General features: G+C 60.3%; 1 protein-coding gene across 1 annotated transcript; it reads left to right on the top strand.

Annotated features, from left to right (window-relative positions):
- Window positions 1-1,286: 1,286 nt before the first annotated feature.
- On the top strand, window positions 1,287-12,775 carry LOC139250303 (vigilin-like; the record flags this gene model as incomplete). Its single annotated transcript, XM_070872796.1, has 5 exons — window positions 1,287-1,508; window positions 6,069-6,287; window positions 7,512-7,653; window positions 9,781-9,911; window positions 12,671-12,775. Coding segments are annotated over 5 exons (819 nt in total), but the record flags the coding sequence as incomplete, so codon positions are not given.
- Between the last annotated feature and the right edge of the window lie 1,135 nt (window positions 12,776-13,910).

Here is a 13,910-nt window from a genome sequence, read left to right as displayed (position 1 = left end):
CTTTGGGGGGAGGAGGGGAGAGGGGAGTGTTTGGAGGGGAGAGGGGGTCTCTGGGGGGAGGAGGGGAGAGGGGGGTCTCTGGGGGGAGGAGGGGGGTCTTTGGGGGGGAGGAGGGGAGAGGGGGGTCTCTGGGGGGAGGAGGGGAGAGGGGGGTCTTTGGGGGGAGGAGGGGAGAGGGGGGTCTTTGGGGGGAGGAGGGGAGAGGGGGGTCTTTGGGGGGAGGAGGGGAGAGGGGGGTCTTTGGGGGGAGGAGGGGAGAGGGGGGTCTTTGGGGGGAGGAGGGGAGAGGGGGGTCTTTGGGGGGAGGAGGGGAGAGGGGGGTCTTTGGGGGGAGGAGGGGAGAGGGGGGTCTTTGGGGGGAGGAGGGGAGAGGGGAGTGTTTGGAGGGGAGAGGGGGGTCTCTGGGGGGAGGAGGGGAGAGGGGGGTCTCTGGGGGGAGGAGGGGAGAGGGGGTCTCTGGGGGGAGGAGGGGAGAGGGGGGTCTCTGGGGGGAGGAGGGGAGAGGGGGGTCTCTGGGGGGAGGAGGGGAGAGGGGGGTCTCTGGGGGGAGGAGGGGAGAGGGGGGTCTCTGGGGGGAGGAGGGGAGAGGGGAGTGTTTGGAGGGGAGAGGGGGGTCTCTGGGGGAGGAGGGGAGAGGGGGGTCTCTGGGGGGAGGAGGGGAGAGGGGGTCTCTGGGGGGAGGGGGGTCTTTGGGGGGGAGGAGGGGAGAGGGGAGTGTTTGGAGGGGAGAGGGGGGTCTCTGGGGGGAGGAGGGGAGAGGGGGGTCTTTGGGGGGGTGGAGGGGAGAGGGGGGTCTCTGGGGGGCGGAGGGGAGAGGGGGGTCTCTGGGGGGAGGAGGGGAGAGGGGGGTCTCTGGGGGGCGGAGGGGAGAGGGGGGTCTCTGGGGGGAGGAGGGGAGAGGGGGGTCTCTGGGGGGAGGAAGGGAGAGGGGGGTCTCTGGGGGGCGGAGGGGAGAGGGGGTCTCTGGGGGGAGGAGGGGAGAGGGGGGTCTCTGGGGGGCGGAGGGGAGAAGGGGGGTCTCTGGGGGGAGGAGGGGAGAAGGGGGTGTTTGGGGGGTGGAGGGGAGAGGGGGGTCTCTGGGGGGAGGAGGGGAGAGGGGGTCTCTGGGGGGAGGAGGGGAGAGGGGGGTGTTTGGGGGAGGAGGGGAGAGGGGGGGTGAGGGTGCGGATTGTGGGTGGGGGGGTCTGTGTTCAGCGGCCTTGTGGAGCAGGGTGCGGGGGGCTCTCTACCCGTCTGATTTCCTCACTCTTTTCCCCCCCCCACCTCCCTCCCGCCCCCGCCCCCAGCAAGTGAACAGCTTCACGGCCGAGATCCGAGCCAAGCCAGAGTACCATCGCTTCCTGATCGGCCGCGGCGGGGCCAACATTCGCAAAGTGCGGGAGCGCACGGGGGCGCGAATCGTCTTCCCCACCGCCGAGGACCAGGAGCAGGAGCTGATCACCATCGTGGGCAAGGAGGAGGGTGTGAGGCAGGCCCGAGAACAACTGGCAGCCCTCATCAGGGACCTGGTGAGTGTAGTGGGCGCGAGGGGGGGGTACTGGGTGTACTGGGGGGTGGGCGCGAGGGGGGGGTACTGGGTGTACTGGGGGGTGGGCGCGAGGGGGGGGTACTGGGTGTACTGGGGGGTGGGCGCGAGGGGGGGGTACTGGGTGTACTGGGGGGTGGGCGCGAGGGGGGGGTACTGGGTGTACTGGGGGGTGGGCGCGAGGGGGGGGAACTGGGTGTACTGGGGGGTGGGCGCGAGGGGGGGTACTGGGGGGTGGGCGCGAGGGGGGGGTACTGGGTGTACTGGGGGGTGGGCGCGAGGGGGGGGTACTGGGTGTACTGGGGGGTGGGCGCGAGGGGGGGTACTGGGTGTACTGGGGGGTGGGCGCGAGGGGGGGGGGTACTGGGTGTACTGGGGGTGGGCGCGAGGGGGGGTACTGGGTGTACTGGGGGGTGGGCGCGAGGGGGGGGTACTGGGTGTACTGGGGGGTGGGCGCGAGGGGGGGGTACTGGGTGTACTGGGGGGTGGGCGCGAGGGGGGGGTACTGGGTGTACTGGGGGGTGGGCGCGAGGGGGGGGGTACTGGGTGTACTGGGGGGTGGGCGCGAGGGGGGGTACTGGGTGTACTGGGGGGTGGGCGCGAGGGGGGGTACTGGGTGTACTGGGGGGTGGGCGCGAGGGGGGGTACTGGGTGTACTGGGGGGTGGGCGCGAGGGGGGGGGTACTGGGTGTACTGGGGGGTGGCCGCGAGGGGGGGGTACTGGGTGTACTGGGGGGTGGGCGCGAGGGGGGGTACTGGGTGTACTGGGGGGTGGGCGCGAGGGGGGGTACTGGGTGTACTGGGGGGGGTGGGCACGAGGGGGGGGTACTGGGTGTACTGGGGGGTGGGCGCGAGGGGGGGGGTACTGGGTGTACTGGGGGGTGGGCGCGAGGGGGGGGTACTGGGGGGTGGGCGCGAGGGGGGGTACTGGGTGTACTGGGGGGTGGGCGCGAGGGGGGGTTACTGGGTGTACTGGGGGGTGGGCGCGAGGGGGGGTACTGGGTGTACTGGGGGGTGGGCGTGAGGGGGGGGTACTGGGTGTACTGGGGGGTGGGCGTGAGGGGGGGTACTGGGGGGTGGGCGCGAGGGGGGGTACTGGGTGTACTGGGGGGTGGGCGCGAGGGGGGGTACTGGGTGTACTGGGGGGTGGGCGCGAGGGGGGGTACTGGGTGTACTGGGGGGGGGGGTACTGGGTGTACTGGGGGGTGGGCGCGAGGGGGGGGTACTGGGTGTACTGGGGGGTGGGCGCGAGGGGGGGGTGCTGGGTGTACTGGGGGGTGGGCGCGAGGGGGGGAACTGGGTGTACTGGGGGGTGGGCGCGAGGGGGGGGTACTGGGTGTACTGGGGGGTGGGCGCGAGGGGGGGTGTACTGGGGGGTGGGCGCGAGGGGGGGAACTGGGTGTACTGGGGGGGTGGGCGCGAGGGGGGGGGTACTGGGTATACTGGGGGGTGGGCGCGAGGAAGGGGGAGGGTAGACTTATCTTTCATAACTACAGGTTTGAAGAACCTTTTTTTTTGTGAGTTCCGCCCCAGACCCCCACCGCCCTCTCCCCTCAAATTCCCCTCTAAACCTCCCCCCAATTACTTTCAATCCATGCCCCCTGGTTGTTGACCCCTCTGCCCAGGGAAACAGGTCCGTCCTATCCACTCTATCCAGGCCCCTCATCATTTTATACACCTCAATCAGGTCTCCCCTCAGCCCCCTCTGTTCCAAAGCAAACAACCCCGGCCTATCCAATCTTTCCTCATCGCCAACATTCTCCAGTCCAGGCAACATCCTGGTAAATCTCCTCTGTACCCTCTCCAGTGCAACATCCTGGTAAATCTCCTCTGTACCCTCTCTAGTGCAACATCCTGGTAAATCTCCTCTGTACCCTCTCCAGTGCCACATCCTGGTAAATCTCCTCTGTACCCTCTCCAGTGCAACATCCTGGTAAATCTCCTCTGTACCCTCCCCAGTGCAACATCCTGGTAAATCTCCTCTGTACCCTCTCCAGTGCAACATCCTGGTAAATCTCATCTGTAACCTCTCCTGTGCAACATCCTGGTAAATCTCCTCTGTACCCTCCCCAGTGCAACATCCTGGTAAATCTCCTCTGCACCCTCTCCTGTGCAACATCCTGGTAAATCTCCTCTGTACCCTCTCTAGTGCAACGTCCTGGTAAATCTCCTCTGTACCCTCTCCAGTGCAACATCCTGGTAAATCTCCTCTGTACCCTCTCCAGTGCAACATCCTGGTAAATCTCCTCTGTACCCTCTCCAGTGCAATCACAATCTTCCTGTAATGCGGTGACCAGAACTGCACGCAGTACTCCAGCTGTGGCCTAACCAGTGTTTGTACAGTTCAAGCATAACCTCCCTGCTCTTGTATTCCATGCCTCGGCTAATAAAGGCAAGTATCCCGTTTGCCACCTTATCGACCTGGCCTGTTACCTTCAGGGATCTGTGGACCTGCACTCCAAGGTCCCTGTGTTCCTCTGCACAGTGTCTCAGTGTCTGACCATTTAATGTGTCTTCCCTCGCCTTGTTAGCCCTCCCCAAATGCATTACCTCACACCTCTCTCCGTAATTAAACTCCATTTGCCGCTGCACTGCCCAGCTGACTGCTTCATCGATATCTTCCCCTGAGACAGAACAACCGACGCGGGGAGGGAGGCTTGGGGGGGTGGGGGGTGGGGGGGGGCAGGGGGGAAATTGCCCCAGTATATATTAGAGCAGTTACTGCCTCCGAGGCGGACACAGGTGATCGTGGAGTTGGCGACGTTTTTCATGAAATTGGCCCTCGTGTTTTTTTTTTTGTCCCGGCAGTGTTCTTCAATGTGCCGAACCAACCCCACGGGAAATTGCCCCATGGGGAGTGGTCCCCTCTCCCCACCCCCCCAAACGGGACGCTGCGTGCTTGGCTGGGCGGCGAGGGTGTCCTGCCGCGGTCGCCAGTTTTATGTTAATAGTCGGCCCGACCGTGGAGGGCATGGGGTTCGGCCGGGCCTACAACAACACCGCCCCCCCGCCCCCCGAACTCTTGGGTACGGGACCGCTGGCCTGGCCAAAACCCTCGCTGGTCACCCACTGCGTGCCACAAATGTGCCTGCAGAGCTCACAGCTGCCCTCCCCGTTAACTGAAGCGTCGTCATGTCACCTTTGGTTCTTTTGCCGATCCGTGTCCCTCTGGTTACCGCCCCTTCTGCCACGGGACACAATTTCTCCCTTTTTTTTTTTAACTCTCTCTCTCAAAAACCCTCCGTGAATTGTCAACGCCTCTTGCAAATCTCCCCCTTAACCTCCGCTGCTCCGGGGAAAATGAGCCCCACTTCCCCAGTCTCCCCACGTGACTGAAGTCCTTCATCCCCGGGAACCATTCTGGTCCAATGAGGCCACAAACAACAAGCAAATCATTTCTCCGTGTAGAATGGAAAAGCAGAGAAGGAGGAACCACGGAGGGAGGGAGGGAGAGCGGGGGATGACGGGGGGACGGAGGGGGTGTGGGGGACGGAGGGAGTGTGGGGGTGGGAGGGCGGACGGAGGATAGGAGGGAGAAGGGGGAGGACGGACGGAGGGAGGGAGAGAGAGTGGGGGACGATTGGATGGACGGAGGGCAGGAGCGAGGGGATGGATGGATGGACGGACAGAGGGCGGGCGGGAGAGAGGGGCAGTGGAGGGGACGATTGGATGGACGGAGGGCAGGAGCGAGGAGATGGATGGATGGATGGCGAGCGGGAGCGAGGGGCAGTGGAGGGGACGATTGGATGGACGGAGGGCAGGAGCGAGGGGATGGATGGATGGACGGACAGAGGGCGGGCGGGAGAGAGGGGCAGTGGAGGGGACGATTGGATGGACGGAGGGCAGGAGCGAGGGGATGGACGGATGGCGAGCGGGAGCGAGGGGCAGTGGAGGGGACGATTGGATGGACGGAGGGCAGGAGCGAGGGGATGGATGGACGGACAGAGGGCGGGCGGGAGCGAGGGGCAGTGGAGGGGACGATTGGATGGACGGAGGGCAGGAGCGAGGGGATGGATGGACGGACAGAGGGCGGGCGGGAGCGAGGGGCAGTGGAGGGGACGATTGGATGGACGGAGGGCAGGAGCGAGGGGATGGATGGATGGATGGAGGGCGGGCGGGAGCGAGGGGCAGTGGAGGGGACGATTGGATGGACGGAGGGCAGGAGCGAGGGGATGGATGGATGGATGGAGGGCGGGCGGGAGCGAGGGGCAGTGGAGGGGACGATTGGATGGACGGAGGGCAGGAGCGAGGGGATGGATGGACGGACAGAGGGCGGGCGGGAGCGAGGGGCAGTGGAGGGGACGATTGGATGGACGGAGGGCAGGAGCGAGGGGATGGATGGATGGACGGATGGAGGGCGGGCGGGAGCGAGGGGCAGTGGAGGGGACGATTGGATGGACGGAGGGCAGGAGCGAGGGGATGGATGGACGGACGATCGGACGGACAGCGGGCGGGAGCGAGGGGATGGATGAACGATCGGACGGACAGCGGGCGGGAGCGAGGGGCAGACACTGACCCGTGTACCCTCCCGGCCTGCCCACAGGAGTTGGTGGTGGAGGACCACATGAACATTGACCCTCGATACCACAGGCACTTTGTGTCGCGCCGTGGACAGGTCCTGCGGGAACTGGCGGAGGAGTACGGGGGAGTGGCCGTCAGCTTCCCGCGCACCGGGGTCAAGAGCGACGTCGTCACGCTCAAGGGCGCCAAGGAGTGCGTGGAGGCAGCCAAGAAACGCATTCAGGACATCGTCCAGGAGCTGGTAGGTCCCACTGCACTCCCGCCCCTGCGGTCTGTCTCACTGTTCCTTTCCCCCTCTCTCACCGTGGCTCAGTGGGCAGCTCCCTCACCTCTGAGTCACGAGGTTGTGGGTTCGAGTCCCACCCCAGGGACTTGAGCACACAAATCTAGGCTGACACTCCAGTGCAGTACTGAGGGAGCGCCGCACTGTAGGAGGGGCAGTACTGAGGGAGTGCCGCACTGTCGGAGGGGCAGTACTGAGGGAGTGCTGCACTGTCGGAGGGGCAGTACTGAGGGAGTGCCGCACTGTCGGAGGGGCAGTACTGAGGGAGTGCTGCACTGTCGGAGGGGGAGTACTGAGGGAGTGCTGCACTGTCGGAGGGACAGTACTGAGGGAGCGTCGCACTGTCGGAGGGGCAGTACTGAGGGAGTGCTGCACTGTCGGAGGGACAGTACTGAGGGAGCGCCGCACTGTCGGAGGGGCAGTACTGAGGGAGTGCTGCACTGTCGGAGGGACAGTACTGAGGGAGCGTCGGACTGTCGGAGGGGCAGTACCAAGGGAGCACCGCACTGTCGGAGGGGCAGTACTGAGGGAGCACCGCACTGTCGGAGGGGCAGTACTGAGGGAGCGCCGCACCGTGCTATCGGAGGGGCAGTACTGAGGGAGCGCCGCACTGTCGGAGGGGCAGTACTGAGGGAGTGCCGCACTGTCGGAGGGGCAGTACTGAGGGAGCGCCGCACTGTCGGAGGGGCAGTACTGAGGGAGTGCTGCACTGTCGGAGGGGCAGTACTGAGGGAGTGCCGCACTGTCGGAGGGGCAGTACTGAGGGAGTGCCGCACTGTCGGAGGGGCAGTACTGAGGGAGTGCCGCACTGTCGGAGGGGTAGGACTGAGGGAGTGCCGCACTGTCGGAGGGGCAGTACTGAGGGAGCGCCGCACTGTCGGAGGGACAGTACTGAGGGAGTGCCGCACTGTCGGAGGGGCAGTACTGAGGGAGCGCCGCACTGTCGGAGGGACAGTACTGAGGGAGTGCCGCACTGTCGGAGGGGCAGTACTGAGGGAGTGCCGCACTGTCGGAGGGGCAGTACTGAGGGAGCGCCGCACTGTCGGAGGTGCTGTCTTGCTGATGAGACATTAAACCGAGGCCCCCGTCTGCTCTCGGGTTGTAAAGCGCTTTGGGACGTCCGGTGGTCGTGAAAGGCGCTATATAAAGGCCAGACTTTCTTTCCTTCCCTCTTGTTGGCAGGAAGCCCAGGTGACGATGGAGTGTGTCATCTCCCAGAAGTTCCACCGGAATCTGATGGGGCCCAAAGGCGTCCGTGTCCAGCAGCTGGCCCGAGACCACAGCGTCCAAATCAAGTTCCCCGATCGAGGGGAGAGCGGCTCGGGTAGGCCTGGGGTCAGAGGTCGGGCTGGGGTGCGAGGTCACGCTAACACCATCCCCATCTTCGGGATGGGAAATGAACTTCTTGGGAGAGCAGGGAAAACTCTATCACGAGCCAATCCCACTTCCCCGTTTGTTCCAAATTGGGTACAATTCAACTTGACCTTCTAGGATCACAGGAGGAGGCCCATTCAGCCCCTCGAGCCTGTTACACAGGAACAGGAGGAGGCCCATTCAGCCCCTCGAGTCTGTTACCATAGGAACAGGAGGCCCATTCAGCAGGGAGGATGTTTCCACTGATGGGGGAGACTAGAACTAGGGGGCATGGTCTTAGAATAAGGGGCCGCCCATTTAAAACTGAGATGAGGAGGAATTTCTTCTCTGAGGGTTGTAAATCTGTGGAATTCACTGCCTCAGAGAGCTGTGGGAGCCGGGACATTGAATATATTTAAGGCGGAGACAGATTTTTGAGCAATCAGGGAGTCGTCATCAGCAGCAGTCCCTCAGAGTGGAGGCAAGTCTTCCTCGATTCCAACAGTGAGTTCTCAGGTGACTGAACAGCCCAATACGGGAACCACAGTCCCTGTCACAGGTGGGACAGACAGTGGTTGAGGGAAGGGGAGGGTGGGACTGGTTTGCCGCACGCTCCTTCCGCTGCCTGCGCTTGGTATCTGCACGCTCTCGGCGACGAGACTCGAGGTGCTCAGCGCCCTCCCGGATGCACTTCCTCCACTTAGGGCGGACTGGTCTTTGGGCCAGGGACTCCCAGGTGTGGGTGGGGATGTTGCACTTTATCAGGGAGGGTGTCGCTTGTAACGTTTCCTCTGCCCACCTTTGGCTCGCTTGCCGTGAAGGAGTTCCGAGTAGAGCGCTTGCTTTGGGAGTCTCGTGTCTGGGGCGTGCGGACAATGTGGCCCTGCCCAGCGGAGCTGGTCGAGTGTGGTCAGTGCTTCGATGCTGGGGATGTTGGCCTGGTCGAGGACGCTAACGTTGGTGCGTCTGTCCTCCCGGGGGATTTGTAGGATCTTGCGGAGATATTGTTGATGGTATTTCTCCAGCGACTTGAGATGTCTACTGTACATGGTCCATGTCTCTGAGCCATACAGGAGGGCGGGTATCACTACAGCCCTGTAGACCATGAGCTGGGGGTGAGATACCTACTGTACATGGTCCATGTCTCTGAGCCATACAGGAGGGCGGGTATCACTACAGCCCTGTAGACCATGAGCTGGGGGTGAGATACCTACTGTACATGGTCCGTGTCTCTGAGCCATACAGGAGGGTGGGTATCACTACAGCCCTGTAGACCATGAGCTGGGGGTGAGATACCTACTGCACATGGTCCATGTCTCTGGGCCATACAGGAGGGCGGGTATCACTACAGCCCTGTAGACCATGAGCTGGGGGTGAGATACCTACTGTACATGGTCCGTGTCTCTGGGCCATACAGGAGGGCGGGTATCACTACAGCCCTGTAGACCATGAGCTGGGGGTGAGATACCTACTGTACATGGTCCGTGTCTCTGGGCCATACAGGAGGGCGGGTATCACTACAGCCCTGTAGACCATGAGCTGGGGGTGAGATACCTACTGTACATGGTCCATGTCTCTGAGCCATACAGGAGGGCAGGTATCACTACAGCCCTGTAGACCATGAGCTGGGGGTGAGGTACCTACTGTACATGGTCCGTGTCTCTGGGCCATACAGGAGGGCGGGTATCACTTCAGCCCTGTAGACCATGAGTTGGGGGTGAGATACCTACTGTACATGGTCCATGTCTCTGAGCCATACAGGAGGGTGGGTATCACAACAGCCCTGTAGACCATGAGCTGGGGGTGAGATACCTACTGTACATGGTCCGTGTCTCTGGGCCATATAGGAGGGTGGGTATCACTACAGCCCTGTAGACCATGAGCTGGGGGTGAGATACCTACTGTACATGGTCCATGTCTCTGAGCCATACAGGAGGGCGGGTATCACTACAGCCCTGTAAAGGGCTATGGGGAGCGGGCGGGGAAGTGGAGCTGAGTCCATGATCGGATCAGCCATGATCGTATTAAATAGCGGAGCAGGCTCAAGGGGGCCGTATGGCCTACTCGTGGTTCTTATGTTGTATCTGGTCTGATGCAGGTGCCACAGAGCTGTTGGCTCCAGGCGGGAGTGAGTCTGGAGCGGATGTTGAGGGAGCCGATCGGAGAAGGGACACCATTATTCTGGTGGGGCGTTTGGAGAACTGCCAAGCTGCAGAAGCTGCTTTGAGGGTATGGATCGTTTCCCACTCTGCCTCCCTCTCCCCCTGCCTCCCCACATGAACCTCCTGGTGTTCAGTTCCATTCGCAACTCCCTCAGATAACAGAGCAGTCCATGCCCGCATGCAGCAAGACCTGGAACAATGTTCAGGCTTAGGCTAAGTGGCAAGTCACATTCACGCCACACAAGTGCCAGGCAATGAGCCCCTGCAGTGAGAGAGAAAGACTCGAAGAGAAGGATAAACCAGCTGTGGCTAACTAAGGCAATAAAGGCTGGCATCAAATTGAAAACCAAGGCATACAATGTTGAGAAGCACAGTGGTAGGCCAGAGGATTGGGAAATTTTTAGATATCAGCAAAGGACAACTTAAAAAAAAAAAAATCTAGGAGCAGGGGGGGGTCTTACTGCAGTTGTACAGGGCCTTAGTGAGGCCACACCTGGAATATTGTGTTCAGTTTTGGTCTCCTAATCTGAGGAAGGACATTCTTGCTATTGAGGGAGTGCAGCGAAGGTTCACCAGACTGATTCCCGGGATGGCTGGATGACATATGAAGAAAGACTGGATCGACTTGGCTTGTATTCAGTGGAATTTAGAAGAGTGAGAGGGGTTCTTGCAGAAACGGGACGAGACAGGTTAGATGCAGGAAGAATGTTCCCGATGTTGGGGAAGTCCAGAACCAGGGGTCACAGTCTCAGGATAAGGGGGAGGCCATTTAGGACTGAGATGAGGAGAAACTTCTTCACCCAGAGAGTTGTGAACCTGTGGAATTCCCGGCCGCAGAGAGTTGTTGAGGCCAGTTCGTTGGATATATTCCAGAGGGAGTTAGATGTGGCCCTTACGGCTAAAGGGATCGAGGGGTATGGAGAGAAAGCAGGAAAGGGGTACTGAGGTGAATGATCAGCCATGATCTTATTGAATGGTGGTGCAGGCTCGAAGGGCCCAATGGCCTACTCCTGCACCTATGTTCTATGTTTCCAAAAGATAGCTTATGCGGGTAAACTAGCAAGAAATCTAAAAACAGACAATACGAGTTTCTACAGGTACATAAAAAGCAAGCGATCAGCTAAAGGATGAGACTAGGGAATTTAATAATGGAGAACAGGGAAATGGCAGAATCTTTGAACAAATATTTTAGTATCGGTCTTCACGGTAGAGGACACAAAGCATCCCAATAATTGATAATCAAGGGAATATTGGGAGGGAGGAGCTTAAAACTATCACTCGAGATAAAGTACTAGGTAAAATAATGGGACTAAAGGCGGACTTGGCCCCTGGACCTGATGGCTTGCATCCTAGGGGGGTCTTAAAAGGTGGCTGCAGAGATAATGGATGCATTGGTTGTAATCTACCAAAATTTCCTGGATTCTGGAGAGGTCTCAGCGGACTGGAAAACCGCAAATGTAACGCCCCTATTTAAGAAAGGAGGCAGACAAAAAGCAGGAAACTATAGACCAGTTAGCCCAACATCTGTGGTTGGGAAAATGTTGGAGTCCATTATTAAAGAAGCAGTAGCAGGACATTTGGAAAAGCAAAATTCGGTCAGGCAGAGTCAACGTGGATTTATGAAGGGGAAGTCATGTTTGACAAATTTGCTGGAGTTCTTTGAGGATGTAATGAACAGGGTGGATAAAGGGGGAACCAGTGGATGTGGTGTATTTGGATTTCCAGAAGGCTTTCGATAAGGTGCCACATAAAAGGCTACTGCACAAGATACAAGTTCACGGGGTTGGGGGTAATATATTAGCATGGACAGAGGATTGGCTAACTAACAGAAAACAGAGAGTCGGGATAAACGGGTCATTTTCCGGTTGGCAAACAGTGACAAGTGGGGTGCCGCAGGGATCAGTGCTGGGTCCCCAACTATTTACAATCGATATTAACAACTTGGATGAGGGGACCGAGTGTAAAGTAGCCAAGTTTGCTGACGATACAAAGATGGGTGGGAAAAGCAAGGTGTGAGGAGGACACACATAACCTGCAAAGGGTTGGAGACAGGCCAAGTGAGTGGGCAAAAATTTGGCAGATGGAGTAGAATGTGGGGTAAATGTGAGGTTATCCACTTTGAGATGAAGGGGGTTGTCTTCTGAAGAAAGGTTGTGACTTTACACATTGGAGTTTAGAAGAATGAGAGGTGATCTTATTGAAACGTATAAGATTCTGAGGGGGCTTGACAGGGTAGATGCAGCGAGGATGTTTCCCCTCGCGGGGGGGAATCTAGAACGAGGGGGCATAGCCTCAGAATAAGGGGCCGCCCATTTAAAACTGAGATGAGGAAGAATTTCTTTTGAGGGCTGTAAATCTGTGGAACTCTCTGCCCCAGAGAGCTGTGGAGGCTGGGTCACTGAATATATTTAAGGTGGAGGCAGACAGATTTTTGAGCGAGAAGGGAGTGAAGGGTTTACGGGGAGCGTGCGGGGAAGTGGAGCTGTGTCCATGATCGGGTCAGCCATGATCGTATTAAATGGCGGAGCAGGCTCGAGGGGCCGAATGGCCGACTCCCGGCTCCTATTTCTTTTGCTCTTTGTCAAAGAGGTCGGTTTTAAGGAGCGTCTCGGAGGGGGAAAGAGAGGCGGGAGAGGTTTAGGGAGGGAGTTCCAGACCTTGGGGCCCAGGCAACAGAAGGCACAGCCACCGATGGTGGAGCGATTATTATCGGAGGTGCTCAAGAGGGCAGAATTCGAGATGATCGGGGCGAGGGGCGGGGGGTGGGGGGGGAGAAGGTGAAGAAATATCTCTGTTCAATCGCTTCTCTTTATCGTTGCTTCCCAGACTTTGATTCCAGTCACGGCTGAAGTTGAGATCCCGTATCACCTCCATCGTTTCATTATCGGCCAGCGAGGTTCTGGTATCCGTAAGATGATGGAGAACTACGAGGTAAGGTGCTCACGCGACCCTGAAGTGAGCAGTTTTATTTTCCTTGGTCATTCCATGATAAGACTTCCGTTAACTGCAAATCTCCCCGAACCGCCCATTATATCCCTTCCATTCTCCACGGAGTGTCAGCCGTGATTCAGTGGGCAGCACCCTCAGAAGGTCGTGGGTTCAAGTCCCACTCGAGGGACTTGAGCACACAAATCTAGGCTGACACGCTGGTGTAGTGCTGAGGGAGCGCCGCACTGTCGGAGGGGCAGGACTGAGGGAGCGCCGGACTGCGCTGTCGGAGGGGCAGTACTGAGGGAGCGCCGCACTGTCGGAGAGGCAGTACTGAGGGAGCGCCGCACTGTCGGAGGGGCAGTACTGAGGGAGCCCCGCGCTGTGCTGTCGGAGGGGCAGTACTGAGGGAGCGCCGCACTGTCGGAGGGGCAGTACTGAGGAGGCCCCGCACTGTGCTGTCGGAGGGGCAGTACTGAGGGAGCGCTGCACTGTGCTGTCGGAGGGGCAGTACTGAGGGAGTCCCGCACTGTGCTGTCAGAGGGGCAGTACTGAGGGAGCACCGCACTGTCGGAGGGGCAGTACTGAGGGAGCCCCGCACTGTGCTGTCTGAGGGAGTGCCGCACTGTCGGAGAGACAGTACTGAGGGAGCACTGCACTGCGCTGTCGGAGAGGCAGTACTGAGGGAGTGCCGCACTGCACTGTCGGAGGGGCAGTACTGAGGGAGTGCCGCACTGTCGGAGGGGCAGTACTGAGGGAGCGCTGCACTGTGCTGTCGGAGGGGCAGTACTGAGGGAGCCCCGCACTGTGCTGTCGGAGGAACAGTACTGAGGGAGCCCCGCACTGTGCTGTCGGAGGGGCAGTACTGAGGGAGCGCCGCACTGTCGGAGGGGCAGTACTGAGGAGGCCCCGCACTGTGCTGTCGGAGGGGCAGTACTGAGGGAGCGCTGCACTGTGCTGTCGGAGGGGCAGTACTGAGGGAGTCCCGCACTGTGCTGTCAGAGGGGCAGTACTGAGGGAGCACCGCACTGTCGGAGGGGCAGTACTGAGGGAGCCCCGCACTGTGCTGTCTGAGGGAGTGCCGCACTGTCGGAGAGACAGTACTGAGGGAGCACTGCACTGCGCTGTCGGAGAGGCA

This window comes from Pristiophorus japonicus, unplaced genomic scaffold (assembly GCF_044704955.1).
Source record: "Pristiophorus japonicus isolate sPriJap1 unplaced genomic scaffold, sPriJap1.hap1 HAP1_SCAFFOLD_3686, whole genome shotgun sequence".
Classification (NCBI taxonomy): domain Eukaryota; kingdom Metazoa; phylum Chordata; class Chondrichthyes; family Pristiophoridae; genus Pristiophorus; species Pristiophorus japonicus.
The sequence above is the reverse complement of the archived record's forward strand: the minus strand, read 5'-3'. Positions and strand labels throughout refer to the sequence as shown.